This window comes from Vigna umbellata, chromosome 2, assembly GCF_029865625.1.
Source record: "Vigna umbellata cultivar VRB3 chromosome 2, Vumbellata_1.0, whole genome shotgun sequence".
In the NCBI taxonomy this organism is placed as follows: Eukaryota; Viridiplantae; Streptophyta; class Magnoliopsida; order Fabales; family Fabaceae; genus Vigna; species Vigna umbellata.
Genome location: NC_142166.1, coordinates 41,187,543 through 41,214,955, shown reverse-complemented (window position 1 = coordinate 41,214,955; position 27,413 = coordinate 41,187,543). Strand labels below are relative to the sequence as shown.

Below are 27,413 nucleotides of genomic sequence, written 5' to 3'. Positions count from 1 at the left end.
ACCACAAAAACAGACCTGCATATAAAAACATTTACAGAAATTCAATTTCAACATAACAAACACATGTTCAAATGTATTTCAACATCAAATAAAGTAGAGAGTCTAAGAAAATTCTATCTAATCAAATGCATTGTTTAAATCTAAATCTAAGAGCTATTGTATAATCTAACTATATATTTTAAGGTTTATAAATAATACAAGAACTACAACACACATTACCAAAACTATAGCAAAAACCATATCATACATTACCAAAACTATAACAATTTCATGCACTATCAAAATTAAAGCAAAAATTATACCAAAACTATAGAAACTTCATACATTACCAAAACTATAGCATTATGCAAAAATTAATGAAGAAATCACGTTAAAAATGCAAATGGACATAAATACCTGGAAGAGGAACGGCGGCGGAGAGGGTGAAAAACGCAACACAACGGCGGCGGAGAGGGTGAAAAACGCCAGGAAATCACGATTTTGAACGGCTAAAACTCGTTTTTATCGTCAAAAACGAATAATGACCGAACAATTTTGAGTTTAAACGGTTAAAAACGCAAAATCTGAGATGAAGGGTGGTTCGGAGGAAGAAGAAACGCGAAAACAGAGAGAACGCGCGAGGAAGACGATGCACTGTTCCAAGTTTTGTTTTTTAACTCTGAACGGGAGAATCTACCGCGGTTCACTACTTAACCGCGGTATAAAAGGCATTTTATACTAATTTAAAAAATTATTTTCAAACTATATGCCGCGGTTCAGCGGGCAACCGCGGCATAAACCTCGAAATATTTCAAATAAACATTAAATTAATTTCATATAGGAGAATATGCCGCGGTTCCCCAGAGAACCGCGGCATATACCCCTGAAACGTGTTCAACACAACTGTCTCCCCAACTGCCTTTCACAGAATTTGAAAAGTTACAGGGGGTATATGCCGCGGTTCTCTGGGGAACCGCGGCATATACCCCCTGTAACTTCTGAAATTCTCTGACTGGCAGAGAAGTTGAGACGTGACAGGGGTATATGCCGCGGTTCCCCAGAGAACCGCGGCATATACCCCCTGTAACTTTTCGAATTTTCTGGCCCAGTCAGCACCTGCAATAAATTGGCAGGGTATATGCCGCGGTTCTCTGCACAACCGCGGCATATACTCTGTTATTTAATTTTTTATTCATACGTGGCGTCAAAGGCAATGGTTGACTGGGGTATATGCCGCGGTTCCCAGTAGAACCGCGGCATATAGGTTCGTTTTATTTACAAAACTGCCACCGCGCACCATTATGCTGCGGTTTTCGTTGAACCGTGGCATAATGTGCGCTGTAAAAACCCGATTTTTTACTAGTGTGGATAAAGTTTATTTTTAAATAAAGTTAATTTTTAATATTAATAATAGCAATAATATAATGTAACACTAATAATGATATAAATAATATTAATAATAAATATAAATGATAATGATTTTTCATTTTTTAATTTATCAACTATATCACATTTTCATTAATTTTTATAAACTTTCATCTCAAATATTTTTCTTTATCATCATTTTTCTCTTAATTCAAATAATCTTACATTATTACTTTCTTTTTCCCCTAAATTCACTCTCTTAAATTCGTCTTAAAATCCAAACAAAATAATGAACCAATTTGAATGATCACACTAATATCGAATGAGTATACTAATATGAATGAGTATACAGTGTAGTAATAACAAACCTGTATCCTATTTTTGAAGGGACCTCCAACATCAATCTTACACAGATTCCAAAGATAGGGCAAGTCTGAAATACAAGAAAGCATGGCCCTAGAGCTTAGGGTGGGTGTGAGGTCATTTAGTGGATAGTAGTATTTGTGACAACTGGCAAACGATGGATATGTAATCTAATTGACCCTACAGATTACAAATGTTATTGCCTGCATTATTTAGCAGTACTGTCCTTTACATGGGTGTCTTGGTCTGTGAAAGGGGTACGGATGTCCTATAGTTGGTACGGGCCACCAAGGACAGATAGAGTACAGGTGTAGTACCTTATCGAAAGGCCCTCACCCATGCATCATGCATGCATCTACTACATTTTGTGGTCATCAAGTAGTTCGCCACCTGCACTACTGTTATTTCTCAATCTTCATGGCAACTTAATAGATATATGTAGGCCAATATGTTTAGCATAGGTAACAAAAAACATTAAATCATTATATCGTTTTAAGTTAAAACCCTTTCATCTGTCATGTCTTCTTCTGTCTGCTAAATGTAATTTCTTTCAAGCTTCAAATCCACCCAACAGTATATTGATCCTTTTTAGATGCAGTGTCATCGTGAACTATTCACCCACTTTGTTAGCATAATCACACCATTTATCACACTAATTATAGAAGTTTTAAACTAAGGCTTAACCAAATTTGTTTTTATTTTATAAGTATTCAGAGAAGTTTTCCTTTAAATTAGATGTCTAATCAATTAACAAGTTTTTTTTTCTGTATTAGTTTTATTGTTTATGTGTTTGTTAACTTGTTCTATACATAATCCTAAGTGTTGAACAATAATTAGTAGTAAGTTTTTCCGTAAACCATGTTGACTTAATATACTTTATTAAATGATATAAAATACATTTGTTTTATGATAAACAAATAATGAGGAAAAAGAAAAATTCTAAAACATTTAAAAGACCTAAACTAAAATAAATAAAAATAAAAATATCATCTAAGAACTTAACATGAATTAATTTAAGTACAAAAATATCGAATACTCAAAATAGATTCAATTATATATTTGTAATTCAAGTGGAATCATCCCTTAATCCATTTGCTTACTATTTAATCTCTTATTTAATATATTATTGTTTCATGATAAAGTAAACCTGATTTATTTTTAAACAAAAAATATATTTTAATGATAAAATAATACCATGAAAATTAACAAATTGGTAATTGGAGGATTATTATTCATGGACTCAATAAATAATTTATTTTATTTAAAAGATTAATAGACAGATTTTCGTACATTTAAAGATCAAATTGATAATTTATCCTATATTTTTATAAATTTATATAAACTTCCTATAATATTTACTAAATGTAAGACAGTATCTTACAAAGGCAGAACATAACAGAACAAAGCTTTTGCGAGATTTGAGCAAAATTTATAAACACTTAAGTACATTGCAGCATAGAATAATCCGCGAGACTAATAAATTTATTAACATAAACATCACCATCATCATCATTATTATTAACATAAACATTATGTAACCAAAGAATTGTGTTTTTATTTAAAGAAACTTCAAAAATATTTTTAGCCATGTTTTAATAAATGGTTCTGAACAGTGTTGGAGAGTCTTCTTTTGATCCCTGTGAATACTCCAAGTTTCAACTTTCAGAATTTAAGTATTGGTAATTCCACACATGATGATGATGTTAGCGTTCACAACTATACTTGGTGTGAAACGAAGTAAACCAATTCGAGAAGGTCCAGCTAATCCAATGGATAAAACCCATTTGCGAATGAAGTTTCCTTCAAACTTCCAACAACGAGAGTTTTCCTCGCTCAGAATATTTGATGAGAAAATACGAAATCAAATTGAGCGTGGCAAGAACATGTGCGCATCATTAATGTGAAATCAATGGCATGTCAAAGACCGTACTCTTAGCTGCCACGCCCAATTATAAATCGATTCTGAAGCCATTTTCTTGGGTTGTTAATTTAAAAAGCTGTGATGGAGAGAGCTATAGTTGTCTTCAATTTTTATCTATATTCTCTGTGTTCTCTACAGCTACCAACCATGTAACAAAGGAAGGAAGCAGGAAAGAAGGAGAGGACACGTACGGATTGACGACACTATTCTCTTCACACATGCATGATCATTGGGGACTGCAATTCTCACTGCTAAATTCTTATTATTAGCTCTCATTAATTCTTCACTCTCAATTCAAAATAAAGGCATTTTAATATACTTGGTATCTGATTATTGTACCTAATGATTGTTGCATACCGAACCTGATTAAAACTGCCCAGTTAATACTTAAAACCGTGTTAAAAAGATTGATCATCTAAGTTAGTTTTTTTTTAATCCATGCACATCAGAAGGTCATTGCTAGCGCAGACAATAGCAAAACCTTTGCTGTAAAGTTGACAAAACTCATGCTCATGATTTTTTTTTTCATTCAGTTTGATTATCTATGTATTTCTTCAATGAGAATATTTAAAAGAGCTGAGAAAACCTTTGAAGTTTGAACCAGAGAAAATCAACTTTGACCCAAGTTAGAAAGAGTCATTTGTTTCTAAAAAGCGTTTTCTTTTCCTCACATATCCTCCAGCATGTGATCTGAGCTGGCATTTTTCTCAAAGTAAAAAAAGAACAGTTTGCTTTTGTATGGGAAAAATCATTATATAAGTATTTATGTGTTTGTTGGACCAATTTTCATGACATGTTTCATACATAATTTGATAAAAAATATATAAACTTAACGAAAAAGGAGATCCTAATGAAGTGAGAAAACTGAAAATGCTTCTTGTATTGGTTGACCATTTGGTTTTGTTTGTTAAGCAAAGGTGAACAGTTAGATTAGATATGTGTTTAAGTTTGACAAGATTAATTAATAATTAGATTGCAATGATATGATAAAAGTTAGAAAAATAAGGGTGAAAGCATAGATAATAAATAAAGTGGGAAGGAAAAAGGAGAGCAAAAGTCAAGTTATGCAGGCGTTAGCAATAGCAAGCAAAGTAAGTAAGCATGGTTATAGTACCGTTGAGGAGAGAGAGGGTATGATTTATTATATTGTTTCCGTAGTTTAGAGAGAGAAAAGGATAAGAGACATAAGCCACAGTTGATGAGGAAAGGAGGGTCCATGACGCGGTTTTGCAGCTGAGTACAGAGAAGCAACAGCTGTTCGATTGGCTACACTGTTGAACTGCGCGTCGAGTGTTGTGTGTTAATATATTTTACCTTCCAACCTTTTGTGCTCACCAGCTTTAGTTCAAATCCCTGTCAAAGCATCAGCACCTGGAAGCTACCTCTTAACCCTAGAGAGAATCCAATGTCTCTCTCCATCTCTACGTACATTATTAATTTATGTAAAAACCAATATAAAAATATTACTACAAGATACCATATAATAACACATCATATATATAACAATATTGCCTTCCTGATATATATATAGTATAACAACTTAAGATAACATATAATAATCTGAAGTTTTTTTTTTCAATGGCAAAACTATGTCAGAGTATATTTATTTATCCATGAAAAATTCACAGGGTCTGGTCTATTACATCATTAGGGTATACAAATTTTCCCTTACTTTTAGAGCTCAATCTAAGATTAATAAAATGGGGAAGTCATGAGGGAAAGATGAAGACTTATTCCCAAGTCAGACCAAAAACAAAAATGAAGATTCATGAGCCTTTTTTATTTTCGGTTTCTGATTGGTCCATAGGATCGAGTTTAATGCATCGCTCAACTTCAACCATAAGTCGTGGTGTTTTAAATTTTGTGCAGTTGCTATGTATGCTGTCCTTAGTCATTTGTGTTGTATTATGACCACACTGAGAAGTTAATATTATTAACCAAAAAGTCGTACCACATTTTATTTTGTACCACCATAGAATAAATCCTCCTTTGACCTTTGGCTTCCAAAAGATAGCATTCTGATACGACTAAATCAAAACTCTCCCAGAAGAACATTACTCTTTAATGCACTCGTAAGCAGTCTCATTCGTGCCATGTTATCAAAAATTCAAAATGTGCTGAAAGAACAAGCCATACATATATATCTTTTGGTTCTCCTATGATGTGTAGACGAGTTTATATCTGGTCCTTCTAGCAAAGGTGGATGATATGCAACATGATTTCAAATTTAGAATATGGACGTAGTGTAGTATTAGAGTGAGTTTAGTTCAGTTTGTGTCTGAATTTTTTTCTTCTTTTTCTAGAGAGTTTTTTTTTTTTTAAAAATATTTCTCCAGAAAAAAAAGTGTTAGCAAAAACATGTAAATTAAGGAACAAGTTAGTTTGTTATGATACTTGTTGAGTATTGAAGTAATTTCCTCAAAAGCTTATATCATGTGTTAAGTGGAATGAGGATATCTTACACTTATGAGGGAAGCTTCAGTAAGAAAGGACAGAAAAGTCATTTTAAGAACTAAGTTGTCCGTATTAAATTGAAATAAACTAAAAACAATCTGGCAACGATGTCGTATATTGACTACCGAGGATTTGCTAGTTGCTACCTTGAGACGCAAGCCTCTGTGTGGCTGTATCAGTCTACTATAAATAGTGGATTTCTTCTTCCCACATTCACTTCTGATCTGATTCTTTTCCCCACTTTCAGAACAGTAAGAAGGTTGATAGAGTGAGAGAGAAGAAAGACTGCCACTCAACAAAAAGAGCAAGAAAAACCTCTTAGATACGTATACACCCTTACTTTCTACCTCAGAAATAACCACTCTTCAATCGTTTTCCATTCACTGAAGAAGGATCTTCGCAGTTGCAGCCATCTACCATGGTTAAGTCAGAGCACAAGATCAAAACAGAACCATCATCAAAGGCAATGCGGTCTATATCCTCGTTATCAGCATCATCACCAGCACCAGTTCCAGCACCAGATAGCAAGAAGAAGAAGTACAAGGGAGTGAGAATGAGGAGCTGGGGGTCTTGGGTTTCAGAGATCAGAGCACCAAACCAGAAAACAAGAATATGGTTAGGCTCTTATTCAACCCCAGAGGCTGCAGCTAGAGCCTATGATGCTGCACTTCTGTGCCTCAAAGGCTCCTCTGCTAATTTTAATTTCCCTTTAAGCTCTTCACAATATATTCCTGGAGATGCTGTCATGTCCCCCAAATCAATCCAAAGAGTTGCTGCAGCTGCTGCAAATAGTTTCATTGACAATGCCACCATTCCCCCTTCTGCATCTCCAGCTTCAACCTCATCATCATCGTTGGTCTCATCCCCCTCGATGGCCTATTCTCCTTCGGATCAAGTCGATGATGATGCCTCACTGATATCATCTCTGGAAACCTACACCAGTTATGATCAAGCAAATGAATCAATGGCTATGAATGAGATGGAACCTTGGTACACTTTAGATGATCTTCAATCCCCCAAGTATGTTGATCAGATGTTAAGTGGTGCTTTCTTTGATGTTGATTCGTCCCATCTGCTCGATGATCTATACGAAGAAAGCGACATCCGTTTGTGGAGCTTCTGCTGAGAAAAACTCCAGCCAACTCCAATATTTCTCTTTCCCAAAAATTCAATTCGTTTGTCTTCAGTGGTACAACTTGAAGATGTTACTGACTGTGACCAAATTAATTTTTTTTTACCCTATGCTACATAATAGTTCATATTAGATGAAATTCATATAGAGATAAGAATTTTTGGTCTCTCTTATGTGGATTTCTAAGAGTTTGAAATTATGTATCATTGATGAAAAGCTTGTATGTCAATGTCATGAATGGTTTCCCATGTGTCACAGAATAAAGGGAGAATTAAAAAACATGCAGTGGTCATCAATATCCTTAGTTATAAGCAATTCCTTTCACTGTTATGGGAGAAGACTTTTGCTATTGAGTATTATTACAAGGAATTTGGCAGGGCCTTTGTTGCATGGGAAGGTATCAGAGATGCTTATTTCCAATTCAGTGAGAATAGGAAACCATGTACAGAGCGTGGTAACTTGAAACCATTGGAAAAAAGCGTCTTTTCTAAGCAGTGTCAGCAGCTCTCCTGCGTGCCCAAAGAACAAAGACTGTTCCCTTGTTTTGATGTCTAAGTTTGGTATTTTATACCTTATTCTTCTCATAGAAGAGAATAAGTTCAGTTTAATTTCCAATTCGTGTATAGTGCATAGTGATAAATCTTGGGTTAGAATTTGGGAATGCTTTTAATAATTGAGTTGGTGAAGGCAAAAAAATAAATAATAATAATTGAATATCAAAGCTGATTTGATTGAACGATGATTCCTCAGCAGTTTTTGTTATTGAATTGGGCCAACTTTGTTTGCTTTAGTAGCATATGATATCTAGCGAAAAAGAAAATTTGCAGTCATAACTGTTGATGCAAGCAACACTTTATCTTGTACTTCATGGAAGTGTAACATGTTGAGAATATTATATGCAATATGATATTCTTTACACAAGGAGAAGGGTAGACAAACTATGACGCTTTTCGGCAACTTTTCAACCCCATCATGTGTCCGAACCAGACACGACCTGTCCTATAGTGAAATGGGCTAAGGCATGGGATGCCATTCTCTCTTGCTCTCTTTACATTGCATCTAACTAGTCTCAACTCAACAAGGGCAAAGTGGCTTCCATATGATATTCTCATAATGTGAGGATGCAACAAAGCTTTTGCTTTTGGTGTTACTTGTTCATGTATTCGCAGGAAGAAGGGCAGGGGATCAACCCTTTCCTTTCACACCTTTGTTGTTCTTCAATCTATATGCACATACTAATGGCCCTACATAACATTGTGTCCCTAAGGAATCCATTTAATTTAGCTTATTCTCTATTTTATGCACATGAAAATGATATAACTAAATGACAATTTAAGTGTTGCGTTTTGAGACACAGCATGTGAGTGTCCTTATTTTGGCCACCAGCATGTGAGCTCAATGTGTCATTCAACACGCCATTATAATAAATTTTAAATTATTGGTGCTTCTGTTTGATATTAACAAAGGATTGCCTTGCTCGATGCAGTATCCGGCTAAATTTGTGATATTTTGTTTAGGTAAAATGCATTTTACTCTCTTTCTGATCAGTTCCTTTTGGAATTATGTCTGAAATGTACTGCTAAGTAAACCAGTTTGTGCTCATACAACTACCACGTGCTATAGAATTTGACAAGTCATGGTTATTAGGCTAGTCATTACTAATTTGAAGTACAGTGATATCCCATATGAAGAAGCCATTTATTGAAATAAATATACACATTTTGCTGGGTATTTCATGTGGGATCAGTGGCTTCTGATATAATGATTGAGAAACAGAATAATTGGGCAGGCACAAAGAAAAGGTAGGGGTAGGGTGGTGGAGATCCAACATTAAGCATGATTTAAATGATCCATGCTTCGCCATATTAAGACATAATTTTAGTGAAATGTTGATTAATCAAGAACCCGGGCAGATTTCAATCAATGATTTGTTTCACATGGAGCCTTTTCCAACAATGCATATTAATGCAACTTAGTATCTTGAATTACCAAATGAAAAATGATACTTTTGATACATATAATTTTTTTTACGTTCATTTCATATTATTTTTTTTAGAAAATTACAAAAGTTAACTCTTATGTGACTGTATTATTCTTGTTAGATGTGTTAAATGAATGCAAATGTATGCCATTTTACTATGACTCTTAATAAATAACTTGATTTTTTAAACCATGAAGGTGTTCTTTCTCGGTACACTCACTGTGCTGCCCACAGTATTTAACTAAAATGGGAGAATTTGGTCTAAATCGTGTGAGTGAAAGTTTGAAACTCTTGTCTGCTAACAGTGGGCATTTGGAATTCTATGCGCTACAGGGCTAGTTGGCAAACAGGACCTCAGGGATTACAATTATGTATACAAACTCTGATTATTACAGCCAGAAAAAAACAAACAATATTTCAACAACAAAAAATGCTGAATAAAATTCATTAATAAGAGTTGCCCTGATAATTTCTTTCATTTTTTTCATCATTGACTAATTAGAAACATGATGAATAAGAATTTTATCTTATAAAATATTTATTATATTACTTTTGTGTTTTATAATGAAAAATTAGTTTTAATAAAATAATGATGGAAATAATAAAAGAATAAGATATTATTCATAAAGTCTTTATAGTGTATATGTAAAATTTTTCTAACAATTATGGATCGACTAGTTTTGTTAAACGAACAATGCATACGCATCCTAGTCACATTTAGAATTGAAAATGATGCGGGTGCTACTCACTCCACCACCACCCCCTCCTCCCTCTACCATCCCATTCTTGTTTTATCCCTCTCTTTATTTTTTCATTCTTATTTTACCCATAGTAAAATTTTAGGCTTAATATTTTTTAACCTCTACCCACTCCAATCCTCTACATGTATGCAGCGGCAACTTTTCTTTCTCTTTATCGTTTGTCCCCTCATTGTTTTATTGCGCTCTTCTTCCTCTTTTTCACGTTCCACTTCTTCCTCTCATTCTTTATGATAGAATTGTGGTCTCAGAGTGTGGTGGACTTTCATTAGCTGGTGTGCTTAGTGAGAGATTGCAAGTGGTGGTGGAAGTAATTGATCAGTCGTGCCAAGATCGGTGTGTGGTGGTGGTGCTTGAAGGATTCGTCGTGAAGGCACATAATAAACCCTAAAAAAATAAATGTATAATCTTTAAACGGATGTCCGTTTAAGGAAAACAAATGTCGATATCCGTTTTGCCTTAAACGGATGTGGACATCGGATGCTCATATCCGTTTAAAGTTACATGTTTATTTTTCAGTTTATTTTTATTAGTTTACTTTTTTATATTAATTTTGGAGATATTTTAATAATGTAATTTATATGTTTTGATGTATTATTTTTGAATATATTTTTGATGTATTTTAATAATGTATTTTTGAAGATCTTTATTGTTATTAGTTTATATTTATATTTTTTTGTATTTTGCAGTTATATATAATTAATTTTTTTAATGTTTTTGTATAATATAATTTTTTATATATGTTTTTGTATTCTTTAACAATTTTATAATTATATAAAAAATTATTTATTAATTTAATTATATAAAATATATAATTTTATTATATTAATATTTGTAATTAAAACAAACGGATGTGGTGGAGTTGGAGGGGTGAGAATCTGAAAAAGAGAGAGAAGGAGAGTTGAGAGGTGTGGCTGAGTGAAAAGTAAAAATGGGTAAAAAGATAAGATTTGATTTTAAAATAAATAAATAGGATTAAAAGTAAAAAAAATTATATTTGTAATTAAATTTTTTTTTCAAAAGGTTGGGGAGGTGGAGGGAGAAGTGGTGGTGGTAGAGGGGGCAACACCCAAATGATGCTGTGCTGTTTAATGACGATAAAAAGGCCCAAAAGCCCAAAAGAATGTAAAGTGGGCTTTTGCAACAAAGCCTATGGTGTATATGTAAAGTTGGGCATAAGCTGAGAGAAAATTTGAGTTGTGTGGAAGAGAAGCATGGTAGTGGGAAGTGCTTTAGGAGCTTTTGCAGTAGCAAGGCCATCGCCACTTTTGTTGTTTAGAGGACAAAAGGCTTTCAAATTCAGACCTCTGTCGTCTTCATCTTCGTCTGCCGAACCTTCTAGAAAGCTTGTTCTCTACTCTAAACCAGGTTGCTGTTTGTGCGATGGCCTTAAAGAGAAGCTTCATGCTGCATTCTTACTCGCCGGTCCCGATTCACTTAACGACGTTGATTTGCAGGCATATCTCTTTCTCTCACGTTGGTTGTTTTATGGGTGACAATAGGTACGAGGTTTTTATTTGATTTTTGCTTTTGTTTTGTCAGATAAGGGATATAACCAGCAATCCCGTGTGGGAAAATGCTTATCAATACGAGATACCTGTGTTGGCTAAGGTGCTTTCCGATGGCACCGAGGTTTGTTCCCTTACGCACACTACTCTTCTTCATTCTTAGGGCAGGCATTGATGATTATGAAGCTCTTTAATTCAACACAGTGGGGGCTACTACTCGCATTGACGAGTGTGTAACTAGAAAATTTTAGACGGGAATGAAAATTGAAAGGGTGGGACTTGCTTAAAAAAATTAGGCTTAAAAGAGGTTGTTTTGGGACACTTTCTGCCCCGGAGACCTAGGTGATTGCATCTGATTTTCATTGGTGAAGGGTTACAAGGTAGGCAAGTGCCTAATTTCTTTGAATCGTGATTTAGCAGGGATTCATGTTTCTCGTAGAAGTGTGTCCCCCACTAGGTTTTCATAATGTCTTTAAATAGTTAAAGTTTGATGCTTGTATTTGTATGCAAACCTGCAATCAGTAGTAGGACAAAGAATTTTCCTGGTGATTTGAATATCATCTTTGAATGACTGATATCTTTTGCAGTTTTTTCTACTCAAACTAAAAACAAACATTAGGAAACCTCTCCTACTTTTTTGGTTTTATTAAGTCCTGAATTACTTGACTCTTGGAAGATTTTTATCTCCTTCAAGTATTCCCTATTTGCAAACCTACCAGAATTCGTTTTTGAATTTGATATCACAATTATTCATCCTTGCTTTCCCCAACATAACATGCAGCCATCTAGTTTGAACTCAGCTTATTGTTGATCACTATTGACGAACTTCTAACTTTTTCATTTGAGTCTTCGTTGTGTCTTTTTATTTGAAGATGAATAATTGGTCCAATTTGTTAGCATAGTTGTTTGACTCCTTATTAAGCTCATTCCCCTTCTAGTTTTCACTATTATGTCATGGTTTTGGTTATAGTACTTAGATTGCGGTATATTGGTGTTTGCATATCATTCGGACCTTAACTGTTGGATAGTCAGGTCTTACATTCATACTTAGTCTGAATTTTGTTTAATATTTAGATGTAATTTATTGCACACGGTGATTATAGTACGCCATTGTGCCGGTAGATACTGAACTGTGGGCTTATGAAATATATTTGATATAACCCCAAAATAAACACAACTAAAGCCTAAACAAATAGGGCATAGAGTGTTAGCAAAGAAGTACTAAGAGATACCATCTTTGAAACGAAAAAGAAGAGTGTTTCGGTTTAAGACTATAATTGTCTATAATTTATTTGAAATTTACAAATTCTGGTGACCCTCCAAAATGAGAAATGGGCATCCTCCAAAATTTATGATTTTCAATTACTTTCAACGAAATGGTAGATTGAATGTTGGAGGGTGTTGCTAACATTCCTTGAAGAAAAGTCCAAAGAAGCAACTTGCTAATCTTAATCTATCAAAGCTTTTCCCTTTCCTTCTTAATCATAATCCTCATTGAAAACACAATTGTAACTTTGGCCATCTTAAGCCTGAAGAACTACCCATATAAGTCTGTCTTTCTCATTTCGAAGTTGCATCGCAATTTGCTCAACCATCTTTATGAAGATGGACCTCATGGAAGTAAACCAGTTCATTAGAAGTTTTTTAGTCCTATTAGTTTCTGATTTTATGGTCCAACTCCTAATAATTGATACTGTGTTCTCCCTTTCTTGCAATATTCATGACAACCAAGTAATAATAAAATAAGATTCAACATAGAGATGGAATGATTCTGTCTGAGTAAACTTTGTTCTGTTTTCTAGGTGGCTTTACCACGATTGTCCCCACGTCTAGGAGTGGAGCTCCTCCATAAGAAGATAGCGGCTGCTCTGAAACAACAATAAAGGTGTCTCAGTTTTTGTTTTGTAACTTTACATTTACCATTTAAAAACCATTTTTGTAAATTATATTTGCTGTTTTTCATTATTCTTTTAAGTTTTCTGTGAAGTATAGTGTATGAATAAATCAAATACATAACGCCGCCTCTGATGTGTGGAAGTTGCACAAACATATACTCACTAACACCGAAGAAGTTCCTTACATATTAAAAATTAGAGGAAAGTTTAATGCATTTTCTTACGTCTCTGAAACACTGTATAACAATGATCTTTCTTAGGGTTTGAAGTTCTGTTTTCTTACTATTGCTGCGTCTAACCCTAATCATAGAAGAGTGCATGTTTTCCTGCATAAGTATATAGTTCTTTGTATGCATATTTTTAAAAATAGATTATATATATTTACGGTCATTTAATCATATATAGCATTGTGTGTAATAGTATTGTTAATTATTAAAATAACTACTTAAAAATCATTACAACGATAGTTTGAGACTGATTAAATAAAGGTATACATGGTCATCTTACGCCTTTTTTTGGGTCCACTTTTCCTTGTGTTTTTAAGTAACCATTTAGCAACCGTTTCCTCTCTTGAAAAATTCTATCTTGCAGCATAAAATAGAACAACAATTGGCTTTAACATTCTTTATTTTTTTTAATCTAACATTTCTGATATATATAATAATAATAATAATTTACAGAATAAAAATAAAATATAATAATATAAATAAATTTATATAATTGATAAAATAAATTTATAAAATAATAAAAAATAATTAATAATATTAATAAACAACAATAATTATAACTATAATTTTTACTTCAAGAAAAAAATTATTCATCTTACAATTTCAGCTTTTAAAACAATTTTTTTATATCTACATCAATTAAATTCTGTACAAACTTTCTTCTTATTTTCCTACATTTTTTATTATCTTTTTCTTTATCCATACAACATAATTTTCATTTACCTTTTGTTTTTCATATCTTTCACTTCCTCAAATCTATCATTCAATTCAAAGAGACCGTGATGCAAATTTGGTATTTGATCCAGGGACGCTTAGACATAATCTTAGGACAAGAACAGGACATGAATTATATTTGCCTCTAGATATTGGGCTTGAGGTCTATTTAGGATAAAAGAATTAATTTTATTTCATCTTACTTAATAAAATTTGCTGTCCTACTACTCCTAAACAATAAAATGGATAGTAATTGTTTAAAAGTCTATAAATATACACTTACACCGTCATTATAAAATAGGAATATACATTGAATATCTTTGAGTTAACCCTTTTTCAGCTTTGTCACAGCTATTGCATCCTCGAAATAAAATTGTGATTAACTTTATTTTTTTTGTGAAATAGTATTTTTACTTTTGTAAAATTTAAATTCGAAATTTTGTTTGTAAGATTCATTGTTAAAAAATTTAAATATATAACTCAAAAATAGTATTTTTTTTAATCTATATAAAAAATCTATTTATTTTTTATTATAGAATTGAAAATCACTACATTCAATCTAATATTATGTGACGGGAACAAATGACTAATTGGCCATTTCCAACCACGTCTATGATATGTTATCAATATTTGTCATTTTAAAATAATATAATATATAGAATAAACTTCATTTATTCATCTTAAAATTGATAGTAAAGACAAAAAGTAGTAATTTAAAATGTTGAGAAAAAATATTTTATATGAATAAAAACTAAAATTCCCTCATTTTATAAATATTAAAAATAAGGATTACAAATCTTACCATGTGAGGTGTCAGAACCATTAAAAACGCACCCAAAAACCCTTGAACGGACGTCAGGTGTCAAGTTGAGGGGAGTCGGAAATCAGATAGTGGAATGCATGTGTCAGCAGATGAGTGGACGTTCGTTTTAAGCAAAACTGAGTTTTTGAAAGTTTACGTCACACTCTCTCTCCATGCATCTTCTTTTCCAAACTCTGATATTCTCAAATTCTCCTCCTTCTCTCTAAAAGCCCTCCCTTCTCTCTACCAATTCACATCCTTTCTCTTCTCCGATCTTCATTCAGGCACCGTGAAAATATTTCCGGCGTCAAGAGCTTCAGTTTGAACCGATCGGTTTTGGATTCTGAACTGGTAAGTTCTTTTTCTCATTAGTCGTTCGTTATCTGGTACATGCAAACCAATTTCTGGTTTCATGATTTCATCTTGTCTGAGCCTTTGTTGGTCTTCTGTTGTTTGGTTTAGTTTGAAGATTTGTTGAGCGTGAGGGTAGAAGAAATTTTAGTCAGGCAAACCATATTCGGTCTCTAGGATGGTCGTTCACGCTCAAAGGTAAGGGAAGCTTATTAATTTAATTTGTATGATTATGCGTGTTGCATGAACGTTCGTTGAAATTGACTGTATTAATATATGATGGTTGATATGTTTGGGATTATATGAAGTATGAAAATTGATTATGATATGAATGTATAAGTTATGAAACTATATGTTAAGAAATGAGGTGAATATAAATGAATTCTGAAAATGAAATTCCACTATGATAATGTACGTTCGTCACTGAACGGTCATTGACCGTTCGGTAATGTTAGTAAACTTGGTTAGAATTGGATTCTTTCATTTGGGAAGAATCCTAGTTGAGGACGAGCGTCTTCGCGTTGTAATACTATGCGACCAAGCATAGTTGTATCTGGGTATTCTGGGATAAACTTAAATTTGTAAATATATGTATTTGTATATTTTAGTTATTCTTAAACACTATTCCAATAATATCTTATTATATTTATCAAGCTTTCTATTATAAGCTTAGTAGTGCTCGGTCTTACACCAAGCGCTCGTACTTGTCTATGTTATAATCCATCTTGATGAAATGGCGTTCGTCCAACTTAAATAGAGTTTTCTCTCTACGGTGCTCGGTCATTGACTGACATTCTGTGTTCTTGATACTAAACTCAAATAAGTTAAGTATTCACAAGTGTTCGGTTTCTTCATGTGAATTCTTCTAAGCATTATTCTTTGACTGTCTTGAAGTGTCTATATATATCTTGGTTCCAACCTAGAGCCTTAGTACTTGACATGGATTTTTGGTGTTCGGTCTCTCAAGAGTCAGTTCATCTAATTGGCTCACTTTGTAAGTAACGTTCGTCCTGATAGTTTCCTTGAGATATGATTGTACTCAGTTTCTTTCTCAACCCGATAATAATCCTCTCGGTCTTAATCTATTCTAAAACTGGAGACCTCTCTGTCTCGTTCCAAGCGTTTGTTCTTGTTCTGAGTTAAAGCTTAACGTTCGGTATTTGGTACCATTAGTGATCCTTGAATGAATGGTTTAATTGAGATAATTTATAATGAAAGATGAAGAGAATGTGATATGGATGGAAATGTTGTGGATTATGGACGAGCGTTCCGGGGAGGAACGACTCATGGTTGAATATTGGAATTTGTAAAGTATGAACGTGGGCATGCTAAGCTGACAGTTTATCCTGATGTTCCGTGAGTACTCGTCCTCACGTAGAGGAGGGTAGGTCATGTGTGGGAATGGCAGGATGTCCTAGTCCTTAGGGGTACTTTGGACAGATAGGACTAACCTCGGGTGGCAGCTGTTGAGGGCATCCCAGTTACTACATCACCCGGGTGCACGAACGCCTGTAGCTACACAGATTTCATACAGTCCGGACAGTCAGTCTAGTATTAAGCTTTGTATGAATTTATAATGAAATATATCTTTGTGTTTGATTGTGTGAAAATGTATGTTTATACATGAATTAAATTACATAAGCTTATCCTGTGTTTCCTATCTTGTCATGTTTTGTACGTTCGTCTTGTCATTGCAATGATCATCCGTTGTGAATGTAAGCAGAAGGAGACGAGCTTCTGGAAGAGGCGCTTGAGAAAGAGAACCTTGTTGAGGTAGAAGTGAAGACCGAACAATAGGACGTTCGGTCAAGAGTCTAGTTATAGTAAGGTGGTCGTTCAATCACCTTCTCCTTTTGTTTTGATTGACTGTTCGGTATAGTTTTTTGTAAACCGTTTGGTCAGAATTGTAATCCTGTACAGTTTTAATTTCTCGCAATGCTGTTTAAGACCGTTCAGCAATAACCGTATGTTCTTCTAATGTAAGACTGATTTGAATTACTATTAAATGTTAATATTTTATTGTATAGTTTTAGACTGTAGTTTTGGATGTTACATAAGGAGAAAGAATAATAAAAAATTAATCATGATCCACTCACAGATTAAAAATATATTTAAAAACTGTATAATAAGAAATTCCAAATAAATCTCTAAAGTTTTTAAAATCAAATTATTATATATACGTTATGTACATCTTATATGTAATCATAGTGCGCATGTAACGTGTGAATCGTTGTTTTAAAATTTATTGTTATCTTTCTTAATATCGATTAAGAAGATGAAACCATAATTAAGAATTTTAACCTTATACAGTAGAAATAAAAAATTGAAATGATCATGAGTTGGTTTGAAAATGAAATGGAGTTATCTTTCGTTACTCCAAGGGCTTTGTCTTGTTTGGTTCTCTCTCTTAAACCCTAAATCAAAGGGTTGGTTGGTTCGTGTGTCGTTGATTTTGATTGATGATTATGAAGAAGAGAGAGTTGAACAATCTTCTCTCTCGCTCTATGCAATTTTTACACCCAAAACAACACTGCTCCAATTCCTCACACCACCCTCTCCCAGGTCTTCTTCCCTCCGACGATGAAACTTCTTTGCACGATTCTTCCCTCCAGTTGTCGCAACACTACGCATTCCTCCGCAACTCTTTGCTCAATTCCTCCACCCCCTCCGGTGACTCCTCTAACGATGCCGTATCCATCTCCAACGCAATCAGAACCGGGTTTGGCTCCGAAACCCAAAATTTCTTGAGGCAGTTTCGGGGTAAGCTAAGCGAGTCTCTGGTTGTTGAGGTGATGAATCTCGTTAAACACCCTCAGCTGTGCGTCGAGTTTTTTCTGTGGGCGAGTCGTCAAATCGGTTACACCCACACTCCTGTGGTGTACAATGCGCTGATTGAGTTACTGTGTTGCAATGACGTTAATGAAAGAGTGTCTGACATGTTTCTGATGCAAATTAGGGATGATGACAGGATGCTTCTTCGGAAGTTGCTCAATTTTCTCATTCAAAAGTGTTGCAGGAATGGGATGTGGAATGTGGCGTTGGAAGAGTTGGGGAGGCTTAAGGATTTCGGGTACAAGGCTTCTCCTACCACTTATAATGCTTTGATTCAGGTTTTTCTTCGGGCTGATAAGTTAGATACTGCTTACTTGGTTCAGAAAGAGATGTCCAACTCTGGGTTTTTCATGGATGGATATACTCTCAGTTGTTTTGCCTATTCCCTTTGCAAAGCGGGGAGGTGTGAGGATGCGCTGAGTTTGATTGAGAAGGAAGACTTTGTGCCTGACACAGTTTTTTATAATAGGATGCTTTCCGGGTTGTGCGAAGCTTCGCGTTTTGAAGAAGCTATGCAAATTTTGGATCGAATGCGGTTGAATTCCTGCATTCCCAATGTTATTACATATAGAACTTTGGTTTCTGGTTGTTTGGGGAAAGGGCAGCTGGGCAGGTGTAAGAGAATTCTTAGCATGATGATGACAGAAGGCTGTTATCCTAATCGGGAAATGTTTAATTCTCTTGTACATGCCTTTTGTAAATCCAGGGATTACTCTTATGCCTATAAGTTGTTTAGGAAAATGGATAACTGTGGGTGCCAACCCAGCTATCTGCTTTATAATATATTCATTGGTAGTATATGCAGCAATGAGGAGCTGCCCGACTCAGATTTGCTGGAATTGGCGGAAAAGGCTTACAGTGAAATGTTAGATTCAGGGGTTGTGTTAAATAAGGTAAATGTCAGCAATTTTGCACGGTGTCTTTGTAGAGCTGGAAAGTTTGATAAAGCCTTTAAGATTATATGCGAAATGATGAGCAAGGGTTTCATTCCTGATGATAGTACATATTCTAAAGTTATTGGTTTTCTTTGTGATGCCTCCAAGGTAGAGAAGGCTTTTTTGTTGTTTGAAGAAATGAAAAAGAACGGCATTGTTCCCAGTGTTTATACGTATACTATTTTAATCGATAGCTTTTGCAAAGCTGGTCTTATTCAACAGGCTCACAAGTGGTTTGATGAAATGTTAAGAGACGGATGCATCCCAAATGTAGTGACTTATACTGCTCTTATTCATGCATACCTGAAAGCAAGAAAGGTGTTTGATGCAAATAAACTATTTCAGATGATGTTGGTGGAAGGTTGCAACCCTAATGTTATTACGTATACAGCTTTAATTGATGGTCATTGCAAGGCTGGGCAGATTGATAAAGCTTGCCAGATCTATGCCAGAATGCAAGGTGACATGGAATGCTCTGACATGGACATGTATTTTAAGCTAGATAACAATGACTGTGAAACACCAAATATTATTACATATGGGGCTTTGGTGGATGGTTTATGCAAAGCAAACAGGGTTAAAGAAGCCCGTGAATTATTGGATACCATGTCAATTAATGGTTGTGAACCTAACCAAATAGTGTATGATGCTCTCATAGATGGGTTTTGCAAGACTGGAGAGCTTGAAAGTGCACGGGAGGTGTTTGTAAAGATGTCAGAGCGTGGATATAGTCCGAATTTGTACACTTACAGTTCTTTAATTAATGGTCTGTTTAAAGAGAAACGATTGGATCTTGTTTTGAAAGTGTTGTCCAAGATGTTAGAAAATTCTTGCACTCCAAATGTTGTTATTTACACAGAGATGATTGATGGCCTCTGTAAAGTTGGAAAGGCGGATGAAGCATACAAGCTCATACTTAAAATGGAAGAAGTGGGTTGTTATCCAAATGTCGTAACTTATACTGCAATGATTGATGGCTTGGGGAAATTGGGAAAAATTGAACAGTGTCTTGAGCTATATACTAGTATGTGCTCAAAGGGCTGTGCACCAAACTTTATAACCTATAGGGTCTTGATAAATCATTGTTGTTCCGCTGGCCTTCTTGATGAAGCACACAGACTTCTAGATGAAATGACACAGACGTATTGGCCAAGGCATTTGTCAAGTTACCGGAAAATTATTGAGGGCTTTAATCGAGAGTTTGTAATCTCAATTGGGCTTTTGGATGAGCTGAATGAGAATGAATTAGCCCCAGTCGAGTCTTTATACAGAATTTTGGTTGATAGATTTATCAAGGCTGGAAGACTGGAAGTTGCGCTGAATCTACTTGAGGAGATTTCATCATCTCCAAGTCTTGCAAATGCCAACAAATATCTATATACTTCCTTAATTGAGAGTCTGTCCCTTGCAAATAAGGTTGATAACGCTTTTGAGCTTTATGCAAGCATGACAAATAAGAGTGTTGTTCCAGAGCTTAGCACATTTGTCTATCTCATCAAAGGCCTTACCAGGGTTGGTAGGTGGCAAGAAGCACTACAATTATCAGACAGCATATGCCAAATGGTTTGTTGCACTTTCTCTAACTTTGTTAAGTACAAAACAACACAAGGATAAACTTCCCATGACATTTTACTGAATTATTTTAAACATGTTAACATTAAGTGCTTCCTTTATGCATTTAGTGGTAAAAGTATTCGTCAAACTTGCCGTGACATTTCTTACAAAACCACTCTGTAAATCTACTAGATCCTTAAGTTATTATTTATGTTTGTTTGTTCTGATCCTTTTTATTTTGCACTTTCTTTTGACATTGCAGGATATTTGCTGGCTTCATGAAGAGATAACCGTTGTGGATTAAATTTATGATGTACAGAACTGCTGATTGAATGCGAGTTATGTAACTTAAAGAAAATGAATATAGGTAGGATAGAAGAAATGGTTAATCTGGTAAGTGATTGCTGTTTCATAATCTCTAATATCTTATGACACCTTTCATTACTATTGATCTTCAACTGCAAATGTTGATTTTTGAGGAAAAATGTTTTAAAGTGTTAGAAGTCTCACATCTAAAGTGGGCAAAGGCTTCCTTTCTTCATTTGCATATATATAGAAGTGTAAGTGAAGGTTTAAGATGCACCAACATTTCTTGTATCCTCCTTGTATTCAAAGAGAGGATGTTGTAATTTCTTCCATTTAGTGAATATTTTTCTTGTGAGAGCTTATTTTCATTACTCTGATAGTATCAGAGCCTATTGGTTATTGATATTATTCCGCTGCATGTATACTGGTATAGTGTCACAGAAAATTCTAGTATGCTCTGTGGTTGCACTAAAATCTTATCTGCCACATCAGAAAGAATTATTCTTGCTACTAGAAGCATAGTGCGAGATTGTGAAAGTGCATGTCTAGGGAAGGTTCTGGATAAGGAAAAACTTGGTATTTAAGCGTGTCTATCTGAGACCCACTTCTCTTTCTTAGGAACTTACCTAGTGTACTGGTTCATAAATTATAATCACTATTCCAGTAGGCGGTACTATACATAGTAGAAATTGTGTAAGTCGGTTCAAGAGTGAAACCATGACAGCAAAATTTGAGATAGAAAAGTTTTTCAACGGGAATAATTTTGCCTTGTGGAAATTGAAGATAAGGGCAGTTTTGAGAAAAGACAATTGTCTAGATGCAATTGAAGGCAGATGTGCAGAAATTTCTGATGAAAAGTGGAAAGAGATGGATGACAATGTTGTTGCCAATTTGCACTTAGCAATGGCAGATTCAGTTTTGTCTAGTATAGTAGAGAAAAAGACTGCAAAGGTGATTTGGGATACTCATTAAATTGTACGAGGTCAAGTCACTTCACACAAGAATATTCTTAAAGAAAAAACTCTACTCTTCGAATAAGTGAGTTAATGCCAGCGACGGAACACATCAACAATTTGAATACATTGTTTGCTCAGCTCACAACATCAGATTTCAACATAGTAGAAAATGAACGTGCAGAGCTTCTACTTTAGAATTGTACGAGGTCAAGTCACTTCGCACAAGAATATTCTTAAATAGAAAACTCTATACTCTTCGAATAAGTGAGTTAACGCCAGTGATGGAACACATCAACAATCGGAATACATTGTTTGCTCAGCTCACAACGTTAGATTTCAACATAGTAGAAAATGAACGTGCAGAGCTTCTACTTCAGAGTTTACCAGATTCGTATGATCAACTCTTCATCAACATTACAAATAAAACCATTATCGGTCGTCTCTCCTTTGATGATGTTGCTGGAGCTATTCTTGAAGAAGAGTTCAGGCGAAAGAATAAGGAAGATAGGTCAGAAAGTTCGAAGCAAGCAGAAGCTTTAACAATGATGAGAGGAAGATCAAATGAACGTAGCTCTAGTGGGAGTCAAAATCATGGTAGATCAAAGTCTCGAGTAAGAAGAATTTTAAATGCTACAATTTTGACATGAGAAGGCATTTGAAAAAGGATTGTTGGTACAAGAAGAGTGGAGGGAAGAACTTTGAAGCATCAAGCTCTCAAGGTTGCATTGCAAAAACTTCTGACGATGGAGAAATCCTATATAGTAAAGCAGAAGCTAGTTCTAAAGGCAGAAAACAACTTTTTGATGTCTGGAGTATAGATTTAGGCGCAACATGGCATTTGACTTCACACCGAGACTGGTTTCACACTTATGAACCTATCTAAGAAGGATCTGTGTTCATGGGGAATGATCATGCCTTAGAAATTGCAGGAATTGGTACTATCAAATTCAAAATATATGATGGTATATTACGCTCGCTTCAAGGGGTTCGACATGTGAAGGGATTGAAAAAGAACCTCTTGTCTGTTTGGCAATTGGATGACCTTGGGTGCAAAATTCACATTGAAGGTGGAATCCTAAAAGTGATGAAAGGTAACCTCATTGTGATGAAAGCAAAGAAGATCACAGTCAATTTATACATGCTTCCCCTTGAACTCCGTGTAGTATCCCTAATTTAAATAATACAAACTAAAAGTGATGAAAGGTAACCTCATTGTGATGAAAGCAAAGAAGATCACAGTCAGTCTATACATGCTTCCCCTTGAACTCCGTGTAGTATCCCTAATTTAAATAATACAAACTAAAAGTGATGAAAGGTAACCTCATTGTGATGAAAGCAAAGAAGATCACAGTCAATCTATACATGCTTCCCCTTGAACTCCGTGTAGTATCCCTAATTTAAATAATACAAATGCAGATAGATGGCTCTTCACGGGTTAACTAGTAAAAGGGGGAATGTGGATTTGATTATTATCGTGTCTCTTGATTATCTTCTAGATAAAATTGCGAGGCTTGTAAAAGCTATCTATATTTTTTACTTTAACCTTTTATTTTTTTACTTTTTTTTAAGAAAAACCTAAATCTTTACCTCTCATTCTCACTCTCACAGTAGCCCCACCCCCAACTCTCATTTTCACTTTCACAGCAGCGCCGCCCCCCCTCCTCCACCTCCACTCTCATTTTCACTCTTTCTCTCCATATCTAAAATTACATCATACAAGAAAGAACTCAATACAATTGGAGTAACCATTGACGTTGAGAGAAAGGGTGCCTCTTGATTTCTAATCACCTTAACCATCTCTTTGATTATGACACCATTGTGAAAACATATGGGTACATCCTTTTTCTCTCAAGAAGATTATTCCTGTTTTTTTGTATTCTTTTCAAAATTTTAAGCCTACAATGGTATCTATGATTCATTCTGTCTTATTATTGCAACCTTGTGCATGTGTATAGGTACTTGAGCGAATACAAGTGGAAAATTGAAGATAATGCTGCTAGAAAAATTTAGATTCCAGAAAGTAAAGTGTGGGTCAGAACAATGCGTCATACATGACCAGGATGATCTTTTTGGTTCAAAATTTTATGTATTGGATGATGTCTATGATGATGATTGTCACGCCCCATTTAATGCCTCTGTGCCTCATTAATACACCCACGCCCCTCCACGTGCTGTGCCATTAATGTGCACGTTTATTCTCTGAATCTCTTTGACATGTGTCACATCGGAAGGTTCTGCACTCAATTCTGGAAGCCAGGTGTCAGCACAGGAAGGAACGTCCGTTTGACTATGGGAAGGGAATTAATTTTTCTGAAACACTCTTCACATTCCTCTGCACGCTTCATCTTCTTCCTCAAGCTTTTGATTTCTAGATTCTCTGCCTTCTCTCTAGAACCTCCACCTTCTCTCTACCATAACTCACTTTCTTCTCCTCCGATTACGTTTCAGAGACCACAGAAACGTTCCCTGCACCAAGAGCTTCAGACTGAACCGAACAACTTACAGTTCTGGTAAGTTTATTTGGACGTTCGTTTCTAGAAGTTCCTGCAAACCCTATTCCGTTGCATGCAAAGGCGTGGACTAAGTCCTTTCTTTTTCTTTGGTTAGTTTAGTTGGAAAGCGTAAGTGAAACGCTGAGGGAGTCTCGGTTAGACGAATCAAGATCCACTCAGTTTAGGACGTTCACTACAATCCGGGTAAGGGAAGCTTTAGTAATTTAATTTAATACTTGTTTGATGTGTATGAAAGCAATGAAGTGTACTGGATGTCTGAAATGCATGAAATATTTGATGTTTAAGTATGCATGAACGAGCATGGTTGCACTGGATGTATATGATGAATATTGTTTGAACTGTATGCTGAGAATGAAACGTATGATTTGGAATATGATTAAATTTCTGTATGGTTTGGGATGATAATATGAATTTTGTAATGTATGAGATTTATGGTGGAGAGAAATTATAAGTTATGAATCGTATGAAAACTGTAAAGTTATTGTAAAATGAAAAATCTGGAAATTATCATATTCTCTGCTTGATAATGTACGCTCGTCATCGAACGGTCTTATACCGTTCGGTTTCCCTTGAAATGACTTAGAATAAGAATTCTTTCATTTGGAAAGGATTCTGATTAAGAACGAGCGTCCTTTGAGTGAAGGGTTAGGTTTGAGCGTTCGGCTCAGCCTAGCGTGTCCAACGATTGAAATAAATTGAAGTATTTTAGTAACGCTCGGTTTTATATTCCAGCGTTCGTCATAGGTAGCGCTTAGTCTTATACTGAGCGTTCGTCCAAATGAGCTCTCGGTCTTAGATTGAGCGTTCGTCCTAGTTAGCGTTCGGTCTAATACCGAACGTTCGTTCTAAATGAGTGTTCGTTCTATTTAGTGCTCGGTCATTTACCTAGCGTTCGTCCAAAGCAGAGTTCGGTTTTATAACTGAACGCTCGTCCAAATGAGTATGTGGTAAAAGAACGCTCTGTACTATACCGAACGTTCGTTCCTTCATAAATTATCAACGAGCGGTAATAGCGTTCGTCCCAAATTTGAAATAGCGTTCGTCCTTAAAATCTAAATAGCGGTTGTTCAATAATCCTAGAAACGTTCGTCCAAGATTTCAGTGACGTTCGTCCAAAAGTTTCATTTAACGCTCGGTCGTTGACTAGCGGTTGACTCTTGAATTAAATCGTGTTCAGATCCTTTATCTAAACAATTTGTGATACATCTATCCATTTGATTCGTTCCAGAGTTATTGAATTTAAATTATTCTAAGTATTATCCGGGTCGTACTAAAGTCAGTTCATTTAACTGATTCAAAGGAGTCTTTCTCGGTCTCACTCTCGACGTTCGTCCTCGTTATGAAGGGGAGTGAACGTTCGGTTTTTGGTTAGAGAAATTAGAATAGCGGGTCGCTTAAGCGAGCGCCCTTTTGTTGGTTGTATATAGTTGGACGTTCGGTCATTATTTTGTAAACCGTTCGTCCTAATTCTTTTTGTGAACGCTCGTTATTTTTGTGTGTATATGTAAGGCCGTTCGGCCATTTTTGCGCACTGCTCTCTTTAATTGTAAAACTGCTATATAATATTAATTCATGTTAATATTCTATTATATAGTTGCTGACTGTATAATTTTGGGATGTTACAATGATATTCTTCCATTTTTTTCCTTTGCCTTGGAAGTCCGCAGCATGCCCTCCCTTGATGGTTACATCAATATTTGGAATGATTGGGAGAGTTCCCAGAATATGAATGCCGTGAACGCACATCAGCGCCCAGGCCTCAACGGATGTGGTACATCCGTTTGGCCAACGAATGTCGATATCCGTGTACGGATGTTAACATCCGTTTAAGAATCCAACGAATATTCATATCCGTTTAAATATTTATGAAAGGCAAAAATAGAATAGAGAGATTCGTTTAAATATTTATGAAAGGCAAAAATAGAATAGAGAGGTGTATGAAGCAGTTGTGGTGGAGGAAGTAACTCTCCTACACGGTTAGTACTGGGCCCAAAGTATTATTTTTGTCTGACTTTCACTGCAAGTTTCTCGTAATGATCGATTTCAGAATTACAGGGAATTGTTACCTCTGGAATAACGTATTATGCGCAAGGGTTGGTGTTGCAAAGCAGGGGTCCGGTATTTTTAACTGCCTTTAATCCTCTTTGCATGGTCATAACCTGTGCTTTAGGCTCCTTCCTTTTTGCAGAGCAACTTCACTTGGGCAGGTAAACAATGCTTCTTACCTCTTCATTATTATTCTTTCGTCACACTTCAAAGTTTGATTATTATTTTAATTCTAAGTATTCATAGTGTTGATGCAACTTTCTCAACCATGTTCTTCCTCTGTCTTTCTCTGTTACACTGATTTCAGTATCATCGGAGTTGTCATTATCGCATTGGGTCTGTACTTTGTGGTGTGGGGCAAAGGCAAAGACCATTCAGACCCCACGCCATCATCTCCTGCAGCAAAGCAAATGGAGACACAAAAATTGCCAATTTCATCATCTGACATCTAACACAGAATTCCAAAGGAATTTGTGAATAGTGCACTTTTGCTGCCTTCAAAAATGGCAATAGTTATGTATGCCAATTTCTTGCTTTCGGTCTCCACATTTTGAAGGATAATCTCAGATTGCTGCTACAAGCAATGCCATTTTCTTTGCTTTATTTTATCATCCAAAAAGAAATCATAGCATCGTTTCATGCGAAGGTAAGCTTTTAACCACCACCTTGTCTTCGGTGTTCATTTGCTCTTCTCCAACAATGAATAAACTTATATCTCTCAATTCATATCTTTTTAAAGTAATTTATAATTATTTTGAAGTGTTTTTTGATCTTGACGCTTGTTATGAATGATCAATCTATTCTGAAATTGTCATGTCACA

The 27,413-nt window shown here is 35.2% G+C and overlaps 3 protein-coding genes across 5 annotated transcripts; all 3 read left to right on the top strand.

Moving 5' to 3' along the window:
* The first annotated feature begins 6,264 nt into the window (after positions 1-6,264).
* Positions 6,265-8,430, top strand: LOC124832129 (ethylene-responsive transcription factor ERF014-like). Its single transcript, XM_047306260.2, has one exon. It carries the CDS (start codon positions 6,501-6,503, stop codon positions 7,206-7,208), a length of 708 nt encoding a protein of 235 aa, XP_047162216.1. The 5' UTR covers positions 6,265-6,500; the 3' UTR covers positions 7,209-8,430.
* Positions 8,431-11,128: 2,698 nt separating this feature from the next.
* LOC124832127 (Thioredoxin superfamily protein) lies at positions 11,129-13,571 on the top strand. The gene is made up of 3 exons (XM_047306258.2): positions 11,129-11,410; positions 11,496-11,585; positions 13,264-13,571. Exons 1-3 carry the CDS (start codon positions 11,168-11,170, stop codon positions 13,342-13,344), a joined length of 414 nt encoding a protein of 137 aa, XP_047162214.1. The 5' UTR covers positions 11,129-11,167; the 3' UTR covers positions 13,345-13,571.
* Positions 13,572-17,818: 4,247 nt separating this feature from the next.
* LOC124832128 (Tetratricopeptide repeat (TPR)-like superfamily protein) lies at positions 17,819-25,890 on the top strand. Of its 3 annotated transcripts, XR_015784358.1 has the most exons (4): positions 17,819-20,780; positions 21,034-21,164; positions 23,989-24,543; positions 24,641-25,890. XR_015784358.1 is itself a non-coding variant. In XM_047306259.2 (2 exons), exons 1-2 carry the CDS (start codon positions 17,910-17,912, stop codon positions 21,073-21,075), a joined length of 2,913 nt encoding a protein of 970 aa, XP_047162215.1. In that variant the 5' UTR covers positions 17,819-17,909; the 3' UTR covers positions 21,076-21,434. The 3 variants fall into 3 exon arrangements, 1 of the variants encoding a protein (XP_047162215.1); XR_015784357.1 differs by having other exon boundaries at positions 23,989-25,890; XM_047306259.2 differs by lacking the exons at positions 23,989-24,543; positions 24,641-25,890 and having other exon boundaries at positions 21,034-21,434.
* The last annotated feature ends 1,523 nt before the right edge of the window (positions 25,891-27,413 follow it).

What these genes read in the sequence shown, in the direction of transcription:
- LOC124832129 (XM_047306260.2), top strand. Translation starts at nt 6,501, where the DNA reads ATGGTTAAGTCAGAGCACAAGATCAAAACAGAACCATCATCAAAGGCA.
- LOC124832127 (XM_047306258.2), top strand. Translation starts at nt 11,168, where the DNA reads ATGGTAGTGGGAAGTGCTTTAGGAGCTTTTGCAGTAGCAAGGCCATCG. An exon ending in TTAACGACGTTGATTTGCAG is followed by an intron (nt 11,411 to 11,495) that starts GCATATCTCTTT and finishes TTGTTTTGTCAG; the next exon opens with ATAAGGGATATAACCAGCAA. An exon ending in TGCTTTCCGATGGCACCGAG is followed by an intron (nt 11,586 to 13,263) that starts GTTTGTTCCCTT and finishes TCTGTTTTCTAG; the next exon opens with GTGGCTTTACCACGATTGTC.
- LOC124832128 (XM_047306259.2), top strand. Translation starts at nt 17,910, where the DNA reads ATGATTATGAAGAAGAGAGAGTTGAACAATCTTCTCTCTCGCTCTATG. An exon ending in CAGACAGCATATGCCAAATG is followed by an intron (nt 20,781 to 21,033) that starts GTTTGTTGCACT and finishes TTGACATTGCAG; the next exon opens with GATATTTGCTGGCTTCATGA.